This window comes from Carcharhinus amblyrhynchos, chromosome 2 (assembly GCF_965287045.1).
Source record: "Carcharhinus amblyrhynchos chromosome 2, sCarAmb.v2.hapA, whole genome shotgun sequence".
In the NCBI taxonomy this organism is placed as follows: domain Eukaryota; kingdom Metazoa; phylum Chordata; class Chondrichthyes; order Carcharhiniformes; family Carcharhinidae; genus Carcharhinus; species Carcharhinus amblyrhynchos.
The window spans coordinates 120344073-120362880 of NC_137325.1; the positions used below are offsets into that span (position 1 = coordinate 120344073).

Here is an 18808-nt window from a genome sequence, read left to right on the forward strand (position 1 = left end):
AACTACTTTCAACACGTTCCTTGAATAAGGAGACTAATACTATGCACTATGCTCCAGATGTAAGCCCACCAATGTCCTGTATAAACTCAGTTGGCTCGATGGCTGGTTTGTGATACAGAGCAACATCAACAGCACGGGTTCAATTCCCATACCAGTTGAGGTTATTCATGAAGGCTCTGCCTTCTCAACCGTGCCCCCATTTGAGGCATGGAGATTGTAATCTGAAGCGTTTTATGCTTCTTGCCAAAGTGGACCATTCACATTTTTCAACATCATACTCCATTTGCCAGATCTTTGCCCACTCACGTAACATACATGTGTGTGCACCCTCCTTATGTCCCCTTCGTAACTTATTTTCCTACCTAACTTATTAATATTGGCAAATTTAGCAACCATACCTTTGGTTCCTTCACCAAAGTCATTTATACAAGTGATAAATAAGATGAGGCCCTCAAACTCATTCATGTGGCACATCAATCATTACTTCCTGCCAAGCAGAAAATGACCAATTTATCCCTGTTTCTTGTTATCCAGCAAATCTTTTATCCATGCCAATATATGACCCTGCACCAAGTTTTTATTTTCTGCAATAATCTTTGATGTGGCACTTCATCAAATGCCTTCTGGAAATTAAAATAATATCCACAGGTTACCCTTTATTCACAAAGCAAACGGTTAATTCTACTAAGAACTCTAATAAATTAAACATGATTCCCCCCTCACATAAATCATGTTGAGTTGCCTTATTACCATGAATTTATCCAAGTGCCCTGCGAAAATGCATTTAATAATAGCTCCTAACATCAGCCATAAGGAAAATGTTAAGTTAAATAGCCTGAGGTTTCCTGTTTGACTAGTGTTAAATTTGCTATTTTTCAATCTAAGTGAACCTTCCTCGAATTTGTTGGAATATTGGAAAATTAAACACACAGCTAGATAGTTCAGGAAATGGACTACAAGGAGCAGAAGAATTATATTTTTAAGATCAAATAAATTTTTAGTGGAGTAATCTGAAAAAGTTTTGCTGTCATTTGAAAGAGTAATGGGATCACATATCTAACTGATCTGTGTCATCCAATTTGCCTGGTTCACCTGTTACCAACAGACATGAGAGCACTTTTGATCAGGTTTTTACACTTAATACAGTAATCAAAGCACAAATAATGGAAAGTACCAAAATGGTAGAAAAAAATTAATAACAAAACAAGTAATACAAAAGTTAAGCATCGGCAGGAATTCACTTCTGGGTTGTGTCCAGTTACAAAGAATACGCAATACCAAGGAACTTCGCAATACCCACACCTGGTCAAGTCTACGCTACAATTACCCAAGTATCTAAGAATTGATTGTGGCAAGTTAGAATAAGCACCAGAATTATCATTTAATATTAGTTGAGCCCAAGTATATCAGTCAATTAATTTTGTGTCAAGACTTGATAGGGACATTAATTTTTGGCAAAGAATGTACAAAAACTTCCAGCCTAGATTGGTACTAACAATCTGTTCTCTGAAATAAATGAAAAATCATATACTATGGTACTGAAACAATTTAAAGATTTAACAGGTCAGCAAATGCCAGAGAGTCCATGAAAATTTAAGTTACACACTAATTGCAAATAAACTACAAATATATAACAATTATGATTAAAACAAAGACAACATGGAATTATCTTTAAATAAAGATCTATCCTTGACAGCATCTAAGTTTTGGTACTTACAGAATAGTACTGACATCCTGCTTTCCTTCGGAAAGCGAAAGGACCATCCGGATCATTCTCTTCCTCTGCTTCCGAGGATGCAGAATGGACCTTCAACACAGGAAAGATAAATTTCAACCTTACATTCTATTTTCAAAGGCTCAGCAGAGTCTGATTGTCTATTCCCCTGTAAATTTGTGATGGCTTACAGAAGCCCCTTTTTAGTCTGCCTCTGAATATAGAGATTCTGGAGCTTCCTATTGTGTCCCACAGATATGCTTTGGGCTGATAAAACCAGGGCTACAAAATCATAATGTTGACCACAGTTTCACTTGTAGCCTTGACATGCCTGTGAATATATCTCCCTGTTCCCATCTGCCAATCCAGTTCTGTGGACTGCCACTAACCATCGTTCTTATTGACCTCCCCATCTTCATTCAATATTTTATCATGTTGAAGAAGCATTATGTATAGTCCTATTATCTGCCTTCCCTCATGTTTTACCTGTTACTCTTCCTCTTTCCTTAGCCGCTTCTCTTTTGTCCTACCCAACTTCTCCCCCACCATCTACATCACAATTGCCTCTCTGCCCAATTTTAGTATTACGGGTTTACCATAACAGCCAGTTTCTTCTAAGCTTCAGACAGAATTCTGACATCACTTTTCTCTGCCCCACATCTCCAGGTTGTCTACTCCGCAATGCTGTACTATGCTGCATACTCTATCTTCAACCTGCCCGTATTGTTCCCATCCTGACAATCACTAACTTAGTTTTACCTTTCTTCTCAACCTCTAGCTCTGTCACATCCCCAGGTGAACACTGTTCTACACTCTCCCAACATTCAACTTCAACCTGAATTTCTGCACTGCCCGTTGGCCCAAACCGTAATTGTTTTACTTTCCTTCTTTCCACTTTCTCGTCCAACCAACCACCCCCCCCCCCCCCCCCGCACACACACACACACACACACAACTGGCACGGAGTTACATCTGCATGAGTTGCATTGAGAAGTTTAGCTTGTTAGTGAACTAGATACTCTGATTAATTTCAATAACTAAGCATGATACAGACCTGTGAGAAGGGCTCTTCATCAGAGCTGGGAAAGTCATACTGGTTTATGTCCTTTGCATTAAAGACTGGCAGTGCAGCAGGGCTTGTTTGCTGAGGTGCAGCAGCACTTGGTTGTAAGACTTTGTGTTTTTTCTTCTCGTACTTTCTCTTAGGTCGTATAATCTCCACATTCTCTTGCTACAACACAATTAACAGAGGAAACATTGATATACTAAATTGCAATTGCCAGTGAGAGTTGATTATTATTACACACATATGTAACTTTGCAAAGAAATCAAATAATTTGCAAATGCAAGGAATAGTGCTGCAGTAGACCATTCTGCCCTTTGTATCTACAGTAATTCAAATATGCTTCGAAGAAACCTTGAACTTCCGCTTAAACATCCTGAAAATTGACTGAATTGCAAACTGCTTTGTTCTTAAATCTATTAGTTTGCAGAACAAGATTTAGCAAAGCCATGACATAAAATTCTTACCACAGTCAGAACTAGTCTACACTAACAGATGACATCAAAACTCAAAGGAGATTATCTTTAGCACATTACTTGCTTCGTTTTTTGAAATATGTTACCCTGACCTGTACTATTGAACATTATATCCATTTTGTTAAGTGATCAAATCTCACCTTATTGACTTTAAATTCTTTAAACTCCATAAATTCTTGATGTTTAAACTGATTGCTATTAGATATTGGAATGATGGGCACAGTGTAGGTAGGTTTCACATGTTGCCGCTGCGCCATGACTTCAGATAGAATCTCGCCACTGAAGTCACCCAGACTGTGCCTAGGATTGCAAAGGACACATTTTCAGTCAAATTACTCTTACAGATCATAGCAGTCAAGCGGTTATTGTGGTCTAGGACACAAAAAGGTATTGTAAAGCATAACGTCAATCTTATAATGAATTTGTATCATGTCTACCTAAATAAATGAATTTGCAAAAGGCAATTTTGTCAGCAAGAGGCAAGTAAACTTACTAGTCTTATCTGGGAGTGAAAACATGGAAAAAGATAAAAAAACAGCAAGGTGGAAAGTGCTTCCTTTACTATTTACCCAGTAATTAACTCTTAGATTGCTCCACATATTATTCTTAATAGGTTACCCTGGTCACTTGCTGACCTTATGGATCTATTGAGATCGTTTAAATTTTATATGACAGATAATTGCAATGGAGCTCTAGTCAGATAGAACAAAGTAATTCAGTCAGCAAAACTATCAACAGTTGAAATCAAGAGCTAGCCTAATTTACATCTCTGATAAGCAATTTGTCATTGGTTTATTGTCATGGCAATTAGAACATAGCAACAGCCCATATGGTTATATTTCCCATTATGCTGCTCTAAAACCAGAAAACCTACTTATTCCCAGAGATCCACACTTCTTTTATTTAGGATATGAAAACACAATTTTACACTGAAGTAGGGGAAAAAAATTAGAGGCATAAGAAAGAGGCACAGGAAGATGGAGGGAAGGAGAAAAAGGAGGAGAGATACAGAAACAGAGAGACATAGATAGCTAGCATAAAGTTTTTACAGGAAATCAAACCAAAATTAAATTTTGTCTATGAGCAATACCAGAAGAAATTAGTTAGAAAACTTTTAATAGCAAAAATAGGAATGTAACTGAAGACGAGTGATACAACAGAAACATTCCAATATGTTCAGCATATTACCAACACAAAAATAGTATAGAATTCTCCCTCTATACAAGACCTCGTGCACCTTATGGATTAAAACTATTTCAAAAAAATATTGTTTATGTAAGTTCAAGATAAACTAATCAATCACCGTCATTTTAACAAAATGCAAGCTTCAAAACCACTTTGAAAAATCTTCACATTATTCCATTTTTAAGAAATTAACGTATAAATAAATACATTACAGAACAATTTATATTTACCTTTTCTCTACAATTTCCAAAGTTAAATGCAGCAGCTCTCTTTTGCTTTTCTCTCTGCGTTTTATCATCTCTAAGATAGTTACAGCTCGACTTAGATCCCTTCGCAACTTCAGCATCTTTTCATATGAAGCCTCATCGTTTTTACGATTCTGCAGGAAATGAAAGCCATTTAGTTCATTGCTTCATTAGACTCTAGAACAAATAGCATTAATTATATGAACATATGAATGAAAAGTTGGTGGCCATTTGGCTCCTCAAGCCTGTTCTGCCATTTGATAATATCATGGCTCATCTGATTGTGACCTTTGTTTTCCTGTCTACCTCCCATTTGACTCCCTGGTCAGTCAAGAATCTAACCAGCTATGGTCGTGTACGTCAACTTGCCAAACAGAAACAGAATCCCAATGTATCGGGGGCATTTCTGGGGAGAAACATAAATATTGACTAATATAATAACAATCCACTTCTACAGTCATTGGCAGTGGTTTTGCAAACTTTGACTAATTTGTCTGTATGAAGCAGTTACATCTTACCAAAGTTTTGAGTAAAACTATCATGTAGCTAAAGAAAAAAAGGTTCAAGCTACAATACTTTAACAATTCTCAAAATGGGAAGGTGGGCCACGAGGACACATTTTAAAGGCTCCCTCCCCATGAGGGCAGCATGATGACATAGCACCAGAGACATGGGTTCAATTTGACCTTGGGTGATTGTGTGCAGGTTGCCCCCATGTCTGCGTTGGTTTCTTCCCACAGTCCAAAGATGTGCAAGTTAGGTGGATTGGCCACGATAAACTGCCCCTTAGGCTAGATGGATTAGCCATGGGAAAGGTGTGATGTTATGGGAGGGTGCCTGGATAAGATACTCTGTCAGAGCAGATTCAATGCGCTGAATGGCCTGCTTCTGCATCATAATGATTGTATGATATCCAGAATTACAGTCCCAGGACAACAATCTCACAAAGACCCAGAACATCAGGAAGTTTACAGCCACTTCAAAATACAATCCTCAACTGCATCCTATTATCAGACCTCAGCTCCACATGCATCCTTCACATTTAATGTCAGGGAATCTTTTCATGCCAAGTGATAACTAACAGAAAGACAATGTAGAATGTGTGAAGATATTAGAATACTCATGAAAATTTAAAAGGAAAAGTCAGCTACAGCTCCCTAGGCTTTAAAGCCATTGAAGATGACTAATTGCTACTTCAATACAAATAAATAATTTTGCTCTAGTTTCCAGATCAATTATTCCTTTGGCTCCAGAGTTCAACAGTCACCATATCCTCGCACATTCTAAGGCTTTAAAAACAAGGGAAACACTAAAGAGCCCTCAAAACATACGGGTCTTGCAGTTATTCACCCAAATTTTGCATCATTCTCTACAAACGTATGTGTAAATGGAGAGCTCGACTCAAATGTTGATTATATTTATTAAATAGTTAACGTTTTAAGTACAAGAAATAAGGGTTCTTGAGCCTACTCTTCTATTCAACTTCAAACGCATATTACATGTGCCTCTGTTTTAGAAAGCCTTAGAACGTTACCAGTAGGATCACAGACTATTTTAAAATTTCCCTGAGCAAAACAGCATGCTTTAAACGGTCAGGACACTGCAGTTTATAAAAATTATGAAGCAATTGATACCAATATGTTGATATAACCTCAGGCAAATGAAGTTTTGGAATTCATCTTGTTTGTATTTCATTAGAAATAGAGGAATTTGTTAGTTTAAAAGAAAATTAATAAAAGATACAACTAGATTGGAGGAATTAGGATTACTTTCCTCAGAGAGGTGATTTGATAGAAGTATTCAAAGTCATAAGGGGTCTGGACAGAGTAGGGGGAAAAACTTCACTCATAAAAGGATCACGAATAAGGGAGCACAGATATAAAGCAACAGGCAAAATTAGTAAAAAAAGAGTTCAAAAACTAGTGTTGGGAGCAGGTTCAACCAAAGTATTCAAAAGGGAGCGAGTTGGTTATCTGAACAGAATAAGAACATAAGAAATAGGAGCAGGAGTAGGCCATCCAGCCCTTCGAGCCTGCCCCGCCATTCAATAACATCATGGCTGATCTGTCGCTGCTCAGTTCCACTTTCCCGCCCTCTCCCCATAACCCTTAATCCCCTCTCTTATCAAAAACCCATCAACCCGCGTCTTAAAAATATTTAGCGAGGCAGCCTCCACCACTTCAACGGGCAGAGAATTCCAGAGATTCACCACCCTTTGAGTGAAGAAGTTCCTCCTCAACTCCGCTCTAAACCGCCCCCCTTTTATCTTGAGGCTGTGCCCCCTAGTCCTATTGTCTTTTTTGAGCGGGAAGAGTCTTTCCACCTCTATCCTATCCATCCCATTCATCATCTTATACGTCTCAATGAGATCTCCTCTCATTCTTCTAAACTCTAACGAGTACAAGCCCAGTTTATTCAGCCTCTCCTCACAGCTCAACCCCCTCAACTCCGGTATCAGCCTAGTAAACCTCCTCTGCACTCCCTCCAAGGCCAACATATCTTTGCGCAGGTGCGGCGCCCAAAAATGCACACAGTACTCCAGTTGCGGCCTCACCAATGCCCTATACAGCTGCAGCAAGACCTCCCCACTTCTATATTCAATCCCCTTCGCTATGAAGGCCAGCATCCCATTCGCCTTCCTGACCATCTGCTGCACCTGCAAGCTGGGTTTTTGCGACTCATGCACAAGGACCCCGAGGTCCCTCTGCACCGTCGCCTGCTGCAGTTTTTCGCCCCGTAAGTAATAGTCCTTCCTACCATTCTTCCTACCAAAGTGGACCACCTCACACTTGCCAACATTAAATTCCATTTGCCATTTCCTGGCCCATTCGCCCAGCCTATCTAGATCCTTCTGCAGACTCTCCACACCCTCCGCACAATTTGCCGTTCCCCCAATCTTGGTGTCATCAGCAAATTTCGACACTGTACACTCGGTTCCCTCCTCCAGATCATCTATATAAATGGTAAAAAGCTGAGGCCCCAGCACCGACCCCTGGGGCACTCCACTAGTCACCATCCGCCAATCCGAATAGCACCCGTTGACCCCCACTCTCTGCCTCCTATTTGACAACCAATCCTCTATCCACACTAACACCCTACCCCCAACTCCATGTCCCTCGACCTTCTGCAATAACCTCTTGTGAGGCACTTTGTCAAACGCCTTCTGAAAATCTAGAAAGACCACATCCACCGGCTCTCCTCTATCCACCGCCCTAGACACATCCTCATAGAACTCCAGTAAATTTGTCAGACACGACTTCCCTTTAATGAAACCGTGCTGCGTCTGCTCTATCAAGCAATTCCCTTCAAGATGCCTCGCAATTTCCTCCTTAATGACAGATTCTAACATTTTACCTACCACAGACGTTAAACTAACCGGCCTATAATTCCCCGCCTTTTGCCTGGCACCCTTCTTAAACAACGGCGTAACATTAGCCGTTCTCCAATCATCCGGCACTTCCCCGGAATCCAGCGACGTCTGGAAAATAACCACCAAGGCATCCACTATCACCTCCGCCATTTCTTTCAGAACCCTCGGATGCATTCCATCCGGTCCTGGGGACTTGTCCACAACCAGCCCCTCCAGTCTGTCGAGCACCGCCTTTCTAGTAACAGTAATGTCATTAAGACCCTCCAGTCCTACCACCTTTCCATCGCTAACACCCGGCAAATTATTCACGTCCTCCTCCACGAAGACAGAAACAAAAAAGTTATTCAATACCTTAGCCATATCCCCATCCCCTACCACTAGGTCCCCTTTCTCATCCTCTAAAGGACCAACATTCACCCTAGCCAGCCTCTTCCTTTTTATATATTTATAAAAACTCTTGCTATCCTTTTTTATATTAAGCGCTAGCCCAACTTCATAGTTTCTCCTACCCTTCCTTATCAACTTCTTTGTTAATCTTTGTTGACATTTAAACCTCTCCCAATCCTCTTCTCGCCCACTACTCTTAGCTACTCTAAATTCCTCCGCTTTTAGTTTAACACTTTCCTTCACCTCCTTCGTTATCCACGGCTTATTACCTCTTTTCCTACTATCCTTTTTGACCATTGGAATAAATTTCCGTTGAGCACCAAGAAAGATCTCCTTAAAGATCCTCCACTGCTCCTCAACAGACCCTCCCTCCAACGCGCTCTCCCAGTCCACATTCGCCAATTCTTCTCTCATCCTACCGTATTCCCCTCTATTCAAACAAAGGACGCGTGTCCGGGAACCCACTTTCTCCTCCTCCATCTGCACCAGAAACTCCACCATACAATGATCACTCTCCCCAAGAGGATCCTTCACCACAAGGTCCCTAATTCTATCCGCTTCATTACATAGCACCAGATCTAAGATAGCTCGCTCCCTCGTCGGCTCCAACACACACTGTTCGAGGAAACTATCCCGGCAGCATTCCAAGAACTCTTCCTCGAGCCCCCCACGTCCAACATGGGTCGACCAATCAATATGCAGATTGAAATCCCCCATAACTACGGCCGTCCCATTCCTGCACGCCGCACTTATTTGCGCGTTAACAGCCCGCCCCATCTCCAGATCATTATTCGGGGGCCTATAGACGACACCCACCAGCGTCTTCCTCCCTTTGCTGTTCCTAATCTCCACCCACAACGATTCTACCCTTTCCTCCTTTGCTCCAATATCATCCCTTGCTACCACCGTGATGCTATCCTTAATCAGCAGAGCTACGCTCCCCCCTTTTACCTCCTGCCTATCCTTCCTAAACACCTGATAGCCCTGTACATTCAGCTCCCAGTCCCTGTCACCCTGCAGCCATGTCTCTGTAATGGCAACCAGATCGTATCCATTTGTGTCGATCTGCGCCATCAGCTCATCCACTTTATTCCGAATGCTTCGTGCATTCAGATAAAGTGCTTTCATCCCAGCCTTCACCTGGACCCTATTTGCCGCAACGCCACCAACTATACTCATGGCCCCTACTCCCTTTATTATTGGGACATCCTCGGCCTCTTCCCTTACCTGTACCTTCTCCTTAACTTTAGACCTCATAAGGTCACCTACCCTCGCACCCCCCCCAATTAGTTTAAAAGCCCTGTCTACAGTCCTGTTTACTCGATTCGCCAGCACTCTGGTCCCAGCACGGTTCAGACCAACCCCATCCTGCCCGAACAGGTCCCACCTACCCCAATACTGGTGCCAATGCCCCATAAATTCAAACCCATTCCTCCCACACCAATCCCTGAGCCACCCATTCACTTCCTTAATCCTGTCAACCCTACGCCCATCTGCACACGGTTCAGGCAGTAGCCCAGAGATAACCACCTTGTCGGTTCTACTTTTTAATTCCATTCCCAGCTTTTCATACTCCCTCCCCAGATCCTCAGTTCACATTTTGCCTACGTCGTTGGCACCCACATGTACCACAACGACCGGATTCTCACCCTCCCACTCCAGGTTCCTCTGCAGCCCAGATGCGACATCCCGGACCCGAGCACCAGGCAGACAACACACTCTTCTGTGCACTTTGTCATTGTGACAAAGGACAGTGTCAATATCCTTCACCCCACTATTCCCAATCACTACTACGTTCCTTTTCCCTTTCTCTTTGCCTATGTCCTGCTGCAGCACTGTACCGTGTGCAGCTTGCTCACCAACCTCACCTGCCTCGTTCTCGTCCAACTTGGAAGCAAGAACCTCAAACCTGTTATGCAGATTAAGAGGCTGAGGCCTCCGCTCCTCACCCCCCTTCCTCCTCCCAGCAGCCCCCTCTTGTCCCTGACCCTTAGAGTTAGCCAGTCTGGGGGGGGTGGATGTCACTTGAACCCCATTGACAATGGCACACTCTCTCCCCCTGATGAGCCTCAGTGTCTGTAGCTCAGAGGCCAGCTCATTTACCCTGAGCTGGAGCTCCTCTAGCAACCTGCACTTACTGCAGACATGGTCACTGGGATGAACCCTAGGGTCCATCAGTTCCCACATCATACAGAAACCACACATCACATGCCCCTCCATTATTCACTGTAGTAGTTTTGAAAAAATTTTTTTGTTTTTTTTGTTTTTCAAACGAACTCACCTGGCCTTTTTTCCTTCCAGCCCTTTTTGATATTAAGCCCTAGTAGCTCACTCTGCTTCCCACTCACTCCGCTGCCCACTTAGACGCTGCCCGCTGTCTACACCAGGCCTCCTTTTAAACCTGGCGCTGATTTAAAGCTGATGGCCCACAACTGCCTGCTAACCACTCCCTCAGAATTCTTAAAGCAGTAAATACAATAAATAAATGCTTTAAACAGTTCTACAAAGAACAAAGTGCTTTAAACTTAATTTAAACAGGTTTTTAACAGGTAAAATCTTAGCTCTCTCTCTGTTCCTTCACTTGTTTGCTCCAGCAAACAATGGAAGGCAATGAAACAATGAATGTGCAGGGTAATGGGGAGAAAGCAAGAGAAAGGCACCAAGTAAATTGCACAGACAGCCAGACGGAATAACCTGCTTCTGTGCATTTAACGATTCTGCAATTCTCCATCATGAGTTTTGATCTTTTCTATGATGTGTCATTCTTTAAATATTATTCAAACAATTGATGTTTAAAGCTCCAAATTATAAATATAATGGTGGTACAATAAATTGACACTTAAAAAATATTAACAAATCAACGGTTTTAAAAATAAAATGGCAATCAGCTAATTTTAATTTATGCATCCAGAATTTTGAAATCTAAAAATTTCTAAAGAGTTTTCTGAAGTGATTACTAGCTGCCCGATAGATGGCATGTTTTTCTAACTGGCAATCATGCATGATATCAAACAAACCTTTCTGGTCTGCATCTTTTCTGTTCTTCTCCTGAAGGCAACATAAGGATCATTAGTGCTGGAACCATCCCGTTTTTCCTGTTTTACAGTTGGGATAAGCGAACAACCTCTACAGTTTTTCCTTTTCCGAATCCAATATTCATACACTTCCCATATGAGGTCATCATCCTCCTTCAGCAGCAGCTTTGCCTCCTGGAGAGTTACCAGCTAACAAAAACAAATCAAAATGCCTGTTAAACTACTGACTAAATTTAAATAACATACCTTATTTAACTTTATTCTAAAACCAAAACAGAAAATGCTGGAAAATTTCAGCAGGTCTGGCAACATTTGTCGAGAGATAAAAGTCTGCTTCAAGTCCGAGCGACTTTGCTTCAGTATTTCATTCTAAAACACACCTTTGTTCATATATCCGTTTTACACAGCAAACACTAATTGCTAAGATCCCATGTCCTGCTGAGTAAAATTAAGACATTTGTCAAGATCATCTACCCCTTTCTTGCTCCTAAAAAGAAGCATCAGATTTGATATAAAATTTGATATAATGCTAAGGTAAAGACACATTAAATGCAACCATAGCAAGTAAATATTTTTCATACCTGCTGGCCACTGCCTTTTTCTAGCCGATCAATCATCTCTTCAAATTGCAGAGGAGTGATGTCCATCTTCTTTCTTAGTTTATTCACAAATGCTTCATCATCCGAGTCCATATCATAATCTGGTTGCTCAGCGTCCAAGCTAAAAGCTGGATTAAAGAAAATTACATTCAGAATTTAATCAAGCAAATAACTTTCAATATGACTCTGCATCTTTAATTTAAGCCTTCATGGAAAACTTCTGCTTAATTTGATAATTTGCAATTATGGAAGGCAAAAACAACAATTATTTATGTTGGTAGTTATTAGTGCCTTTTTCCTTTGTTTGGATAGGAAGATATGGCAATCATTTTTGTTGGACCCTACCAAATAATGAAAATCAATGAACAATTCCATACAAGAAGCCAACTATTGTTTCTCTTCTTTCCTAGCGCACAACAGGTATTTAAAAGTGATATTGCTTTACTTAAAGGACAAGTTTTTGACACATTTTACAAAAGTTTAGAACATGGTTTTCAAAATCAATTCTGGTCTGCTAAGGGAAACCAGGATTATTTTAAGCCACAAGAGTGCAATGAAGTGTACTAGTTAAAAGTTAGCTTAATGTTTGCAAAGAGATCCCACAATAACTCAGTTTTGAAAAGTTCAAAATTCATATGCAAAGTAGTGAGACATACAGTCTTAAAACACAACTAACCCTTTTCTTTCATTACTATGCATTCTTGTCTCAAACTACCAGTCTGGAACTACTTTTGCAACAGGCATCACAGATGACACAGTAAACCTCTTGTCATATTAGTAAAGATCACATTTTCAGCAAAGCACTATGTTTTACAACTCTTGTAATTAACAGTTTCCATGATATTTTGATTTGCCACATGAATTGGTATACAGTAAAAAGCATTGTTTCTTGAGCACTAAGCATATCATTCATAGAATACATAGGGGACAAGGAAAGGAGAGGGTGTAGAGTGTAATGTTAGTTATAGTTAGGGTGTAGCGAAAGATCAATTTAATACAAGTCAGGTCCATTCAAAATTCTAATGGAGAACGAGGGTAGAAGATAGAATTAGAGAGTATGCTGGGGACAGCTTGCAAGTTGCCACAGTATGTTTCAATTTTGGAATAATTATTTTACCTTTATCATTTACTGTCATTGTCAGTACATAATCCCTTAATCTTTCATGTTCCAATTTCTCCATTTATTCTGTATTAATTGCCACATCACTCTTCAATTACTAAAGATACCCCTTTTTTTAAAAAAAAGGTTTTCTTTTGAGGAAGAGAAAACAGGTGTTGGTGTCACTGGCTGGGCCAGGGTTCATGGCCCACCCATAATTGCCTTTAAGGAAGTGGTTCTTCAACTGCTGCAGTCTAGATGGTGTAGTTCCAGGATTTTGATCCAGTGACACTGGAGGGACAGCGGATACAGTTGAAGTCAGCAGCATATGGCTTGAAGGGAAACTTACAGGTGGTGACACTCCCATGCATCTGCTGCCCTTGATTTTCTAGTAAACATCATGGGTTTGGAAAGTGCAATCGAAGATGCCATGGTAAGTAGCTGCAGTGCATCGCATATCTGGCAGACACTGTGGTGAAGGGAGTCAAATTTAAGGTAGTGGATGGGATGTCAATCAGGGAGCTACCTTGTCCTAGATGGTGTCAAGCCTCTTGATTGTTGTGGAATTACATTCATCTAGGCATATAGAGAATATTCCAACACACTCCTGGCTTGTGCCTTGTAGATAGAGGACAGGCTTTGGGGAGCCAAAGGTTCAGTAAATTTTAGATCCATGCAACTCCCCAACCAACAGGATGGAAACGTGTGTAAACTTGAACTGAGGGCAGGCTTTAAAACATGCATCTGCGGCCTGGGCCAGCAGGTTGTGATTTTCTATGGTTTGCTGTTAATTTGCTTGCAAACGATTCCTTGTAAGTAGATTTTCTTTCTTGTGAATAAATAGCTGTCACTCCACCTGCTGTTGATCGCCTGGAGTCTTCGTTACTACAGTAACAAAGTAAAATAATTTGCAAGAACGGAGGCATTTTTTTCCCCCCCAGTGCAGCCTGCATTTTGTGCAAGTCAGTACTGTCATGCACACAATGAACGAACTGCAAAGCAACACGGTTGAATATTAAATTTTCATTTTATGCCTCAATCCCATCTGTCAGTTCTCCCTTTTTATAAAAAAAACCACCTGAGCTAACAATATGCCCAAGACCCTTGCTTTCAGTCAAGCCTATAAAAAAATAACAGTAGTACTAAGTGAAACACAAAAATATATTCACTCAGAGGTAGCAGTAAATACCGATAACACCCTGATGTCCAGGAAACACAACCTGGCTAATTTGAAAATTTGTAAGAAAAATAATTATTTTTAAAAAATATTCACTGATCCAGTGAGATGTGAAGGTGCTTTAGGAAAGGAAATGGGGCAAAGCTGCACATCACTCAAGGTGACAAATTGTGGAACAGCCTACTCACTCATATGAGAATTCCAAATGCCAAACTTGTTTCTCCATAACACTCTACCGCAAGTCGATCAAAATACAGAATGTACATTTACTCGCATGCAAATCTGTCAGCAAAAACGTGATACCCGAACGATTCACTTAAATGGTCAGTGTAGTTAACTGCTGCTGACTTCAAGTATTCAACTGTTGCTAGACTAGAGGAATAGGAAATACTACTGCCAAATACAAGCAAGGAATCTCTCCATGCCACCTCCCCTCCTAAAAACAAACCTCACTATGCTCTGGCATTCCCAAATCCAATATTCTGGAACCACTTACCAAATAACTATATTTCCAAGTTATTTTCAAATTGGGTTAAATCAGCATCCTATATGTATGCATTATAAGCTGTGCTTCTACTATAATTCCTTCATAGCGAGGGGGGTTGAATATAAAAGTAGGGAGGTCTTGCTGCAGCTGTATAGGGCATTGGTGAGGCCGCAGCTGGAGTACTGTGTGCAGTTTTGGGCGCCGCACCTGCGCAAAGATATTTTGGCCTTGGAGGGAGTGCAGAGGAGGTTTACTAGGCTGATACCGGAGTTGAGGGGGTTGAGCTATGAGGAGAGGCTGAATAAACTAGGCTTGTACTCGTTAGAGTTTAGAAGAATGAGGGGAGATCTCATTGAGACATATAAGATGATGAATGGGACGGATAGGATAGAGGTGGAGAGACTCTTCCCGCTCAAAAAAGACAGTAGGATTAGGGGGCACAGCCTCAAGATAAAAGGGGGGCGGTTTAGAACGGAGTTGAGGAGGAACTTCTTCACTCAAAGGGTGGTGAATCTCTGGAATTCTCTGCCCGTTGAAGTGGTGGAGGCTGCCTTGCTAAATGTTTTTAAGACGCGGGTTGATGGGTTTTTGATAAGAGAGGGGATTAAGGGTTATGGGGAGAGGGCGGGAAAGTGGAACTGAGCAGCGACAGATCAGCCATGATCTTACTGAATGGTGGGGCAGGCTCGAAGGGCTAGATGGCCTACTCCTGCTCTTATTTCTTATGTTCTTATTGCTTTTAGCAAAACAATTTACATCATGAAGAGTCCCTGGGCGCTATGCACAGTGTATTACAGTGGAAGTGCCAGTGGGTAGCAGGGACATAGCGGGCTGTCTGCGGAATGTAAAAATGGAAAAAGACAGCATGAAAATTTTTGTGGGGTGCAAACAATAATGTGTGCAAAAATGCATGCAAGCAGCAGAGAAAATAAAGAATCAAGACAAAAACAACGCTTGCAGGGGTGGGTGGGTGGGTGGGAAGGAAGGGAAGAAAAATGGAAAACATTCAGATTGTTCAAATATAAACACAACTCCTGTCTCGCTCCCAAGTTTAAAAATGAAACAAATCACAACCACAGGAAAGATACGGCAAACTAGTGCACATTCACCAGAATATCAGGACTTAAAACGATAAACCATGAGAGGCAGCATAAATTAAGCACATATTCCCCTGCTTTTAGAAAGCTGAGGGAGATCCAAGGGGTGTTTATAAAGGATATAGTACAAAATCCCAAACTAAAGGCACAACCTTAAAATTTGAGCCAGAAGTGAAAAGGCATACTTTTGTACGTAGCAACACATTTCCCCCTTCAGCAAAATCTATGCTAAATGAAAATTTCAAGTCTAAGATCGATAGAGTTATAGGCAAAGATGTCGAGGGATATGGAACAAAAGTGATAAATAGAGCCGAAGTATACGCCAGCCACATCTAAAGGAGTGATGGAACAGGTTCAATGGGCTGGATATTGTTTCCTCCTGTTCGTAATTATGAAATGCACACTTGTGTATATAAATATAATTAATTCCCTAGCAATACAACACTTTTTGGAAGGACAATTCTAAATTTGTTGGCTTCAGCCTTGATGGAATGATTTGATCAGTATGACAGGGAGAAAGATTTTTAAGAGCAGTTGTTTCCCAAAATAAAAATTATAGAGTAGCTGTCAGTCATTCAAATAAAACTGCCATCCCCTTTGGTTTAAAAAGCAATGTGGTACCCATGTCCACTGTGGTTTTCCAAAATATGGGAAGATAGCACAAAATATCAATAATTGATTGATTAGGTAGCAATAATTGTCTGGACTGCTGTAGAAAACAAATACTGATATCCCATTGAGAACGCAGGTAACTGTAAAATAACAGATCGTTATGGTTAAATTGCATTGCAGTGCACTGAGACACAAGTGAGGCATTCATGCACTGGAGACAGAGCATTAAGTTAGTCCTTAGTGTCAAAGGCCCAAGTTATAACTCAGGAGAACCTGCCCCTTCTCTTAGTCTGAAATGATTATTGGAAGGACACACAAGATGTTAATGGATTAGAGTTCAGACAGAAGATACTGAAAGATGAAATGAGAAGACCATTGCATACCCCATCCAGCTAAATCATAAAATAGACTGAATGGACACTCATCCTAACCATCTTTTGGATTTTGCACTGTAGATTTACCTTTTATATTTAACCTAGTTTTCTAAATGCTGCCACAGCTCCTCTGTGGTAAATCTCATACTGTTCCAACTCAATTTGCCCACCCACTACCCACCCACTATTCTGTTCCATGAGCAAAAATCTATCATGCCCTTTAATATATTTAACAAAGGGGCATCAACATTCCTCTAGGGCAGAGAATTCCAAATATTCACCACCCTTCAAGTGAAAAAACTTCATCTCTGTCCTGAATGATCTGCCCTTTATTTTGAACCCATGCACCCACCCCACCAAAAGAACTTACAGCTTCTCGGTATCTATTCTGTCAAGTCCCTTCAGAATCTTGTTTGTTTTAATCATATCACTTCTTATTCTTCTGAACTCAAGTACAGACCTAATTTCCTCAGCCTGTCCTACGTTGAAAGGGTTGAACTGTGAATTTTCACTTTACCATCTTGAATGCAATTATGTTGTTCCTCAAGAATTAAAAGCAAAATGGTGCACAGTATCCAGTTGCGATCTCACTAAAGCCCTGTGTAATTGCAATAAGGTTTCTTATTTTTGCACTCCAAATCCCCTTGCAACATGCCATTTTCCTTTTCTAACAGCTTGTTCCATCTGCGTGCTAATTTTTTATTTCCTGTACAAGTAAACTCAAGTGCCATGGAACATTAACACTTATAAGTTTCACACCTTTTGAAAAATATTTTGCTTTTCTATTTTCGCCAAAGTGGAAAACCAAGTACATTCTCACATTACATTTGATCTTGGATGTTGTCAATTAATTTAACCCATCTATATATTAGAAGCCTCAGCCCTGCTCACAGCTTCAATTCTCACCTAGCTCTGTATTGTCAGCAAACCCCCAGAAACATCCCTCAGTTTTTCTTGCCCAAATCATTCAGATTGTAAACAGCTGCAGTCCTAGCAGGGATCCTTGTGACACTCCACTAGTTATAGAGTGTCAAAGAGCAAAGAGAGCAAAGAACAGCACAGCACAGGAAACAGGCCCTTCGGCCCTACAAGCCCGTGCCGCCCATTTTAACACTCTGAGTGCCTCATTCAAGTCTTTCTTCTACCTATGACTTTTGTCTACCTCTAGTGGACTCCACAATAAAGGGGTGCAAATTCAGGGAATTACATGTGTGCCAGATTAAGGGAGATCCAATTTAGGGACAATTTATTGACACCAATCAGCCTAAAAGCACATTTTTGAGGTGTGGGAGGAAACTGGAGCACCCGGAGAAAACCCATGCAAGCACGGGTAGAATGTGCAAACTCCCACAGACACCGACCCAAGCCGGAGATCCAATCTGGGTCCCTGTAACTGCACAGCAAACAGTGATAGTCACTGAGCTGTCGTGTTGCCCATCAGATGGTCCAGTTTAAGTGCGCACTAACAGACATGAAGCACTAGGCAACTCTCGAAGCAACATCCAAGTGCAGTCCTCTCACAACCCACCGCGTGTATGCCCCTTATTGGCCAACAAGGCGGACCGACTTGCCTGTGGATGTAAAAATGAGACATCAATAAACATTCAACAGACTATAGAGACATTAATGGAAGATCCCCAATAGCTCCAACATAAGAGACAGGTGAGTCTTAAGATCAACCTGAGCATGCCCCATTTCTCTCACTGATTTCTTTCTGTCTATTAACTATTAGTCCTTATCTTGTGTGTTAAGATGGAAATTAAGTTTACTGGATGCCTCTGAAAATCTGACCATTTACTGGTTCTTCTTTGTCTACCTAGTCACATCTTTAAAAACGCTACTGAATTTGTCAAACACAAGTTCTTTTATGTAAAACCATGCTGACTTT

At 41.0% G+C, this 18808-nt stretch overlaps 1 protein-coding gene across 3 annotated transcripts in view; it reads right to left on the reverse strand.

Annotated features, from left to right (window-relative positions):
* LOC145358230 (enhancer of polycomb homolog 1-like) overlaps positions 1 to 18808 on the reverse strand; it is a 228550-nt gene that overhangs the window by 33785 nt on the left and 175957 nt on the right. For all 3 annotated transcript variants that reach the window (XR_013889457.1, XM_080212085.1, XM_080212072.1), the window contains 6 exons: positions 12057 to 12202; positions 11458 to 11664; positions 4669 to 4817; positions 3394 to 3553; positions 2769 to 2945; positions 1718 to 1807 (listed from right to left, as the gene is read on the reverse strand). Coding sequence is in view for 2 of the 3 variants with exons in the window: in XM_080212085.1 (XP_080068211.1) it covers positions 1718 to 1807; positions 2769 to 2945; positions 3394 to 3553; positions 4669 to 4817; positions 11458 to 11664; positions 12057 to 12202 (929 nt within the window). In the remaining variant the exon portion in view is untranslated. The remainder of the gene's footprint in view (positions 1 to 1717; positions 1808 to 2768; positions 2946 to 3393; positions 3554 to 4668; positions 4818 to 11457; positions 11665 to 12056; positions 12203 to 18808) is intronic.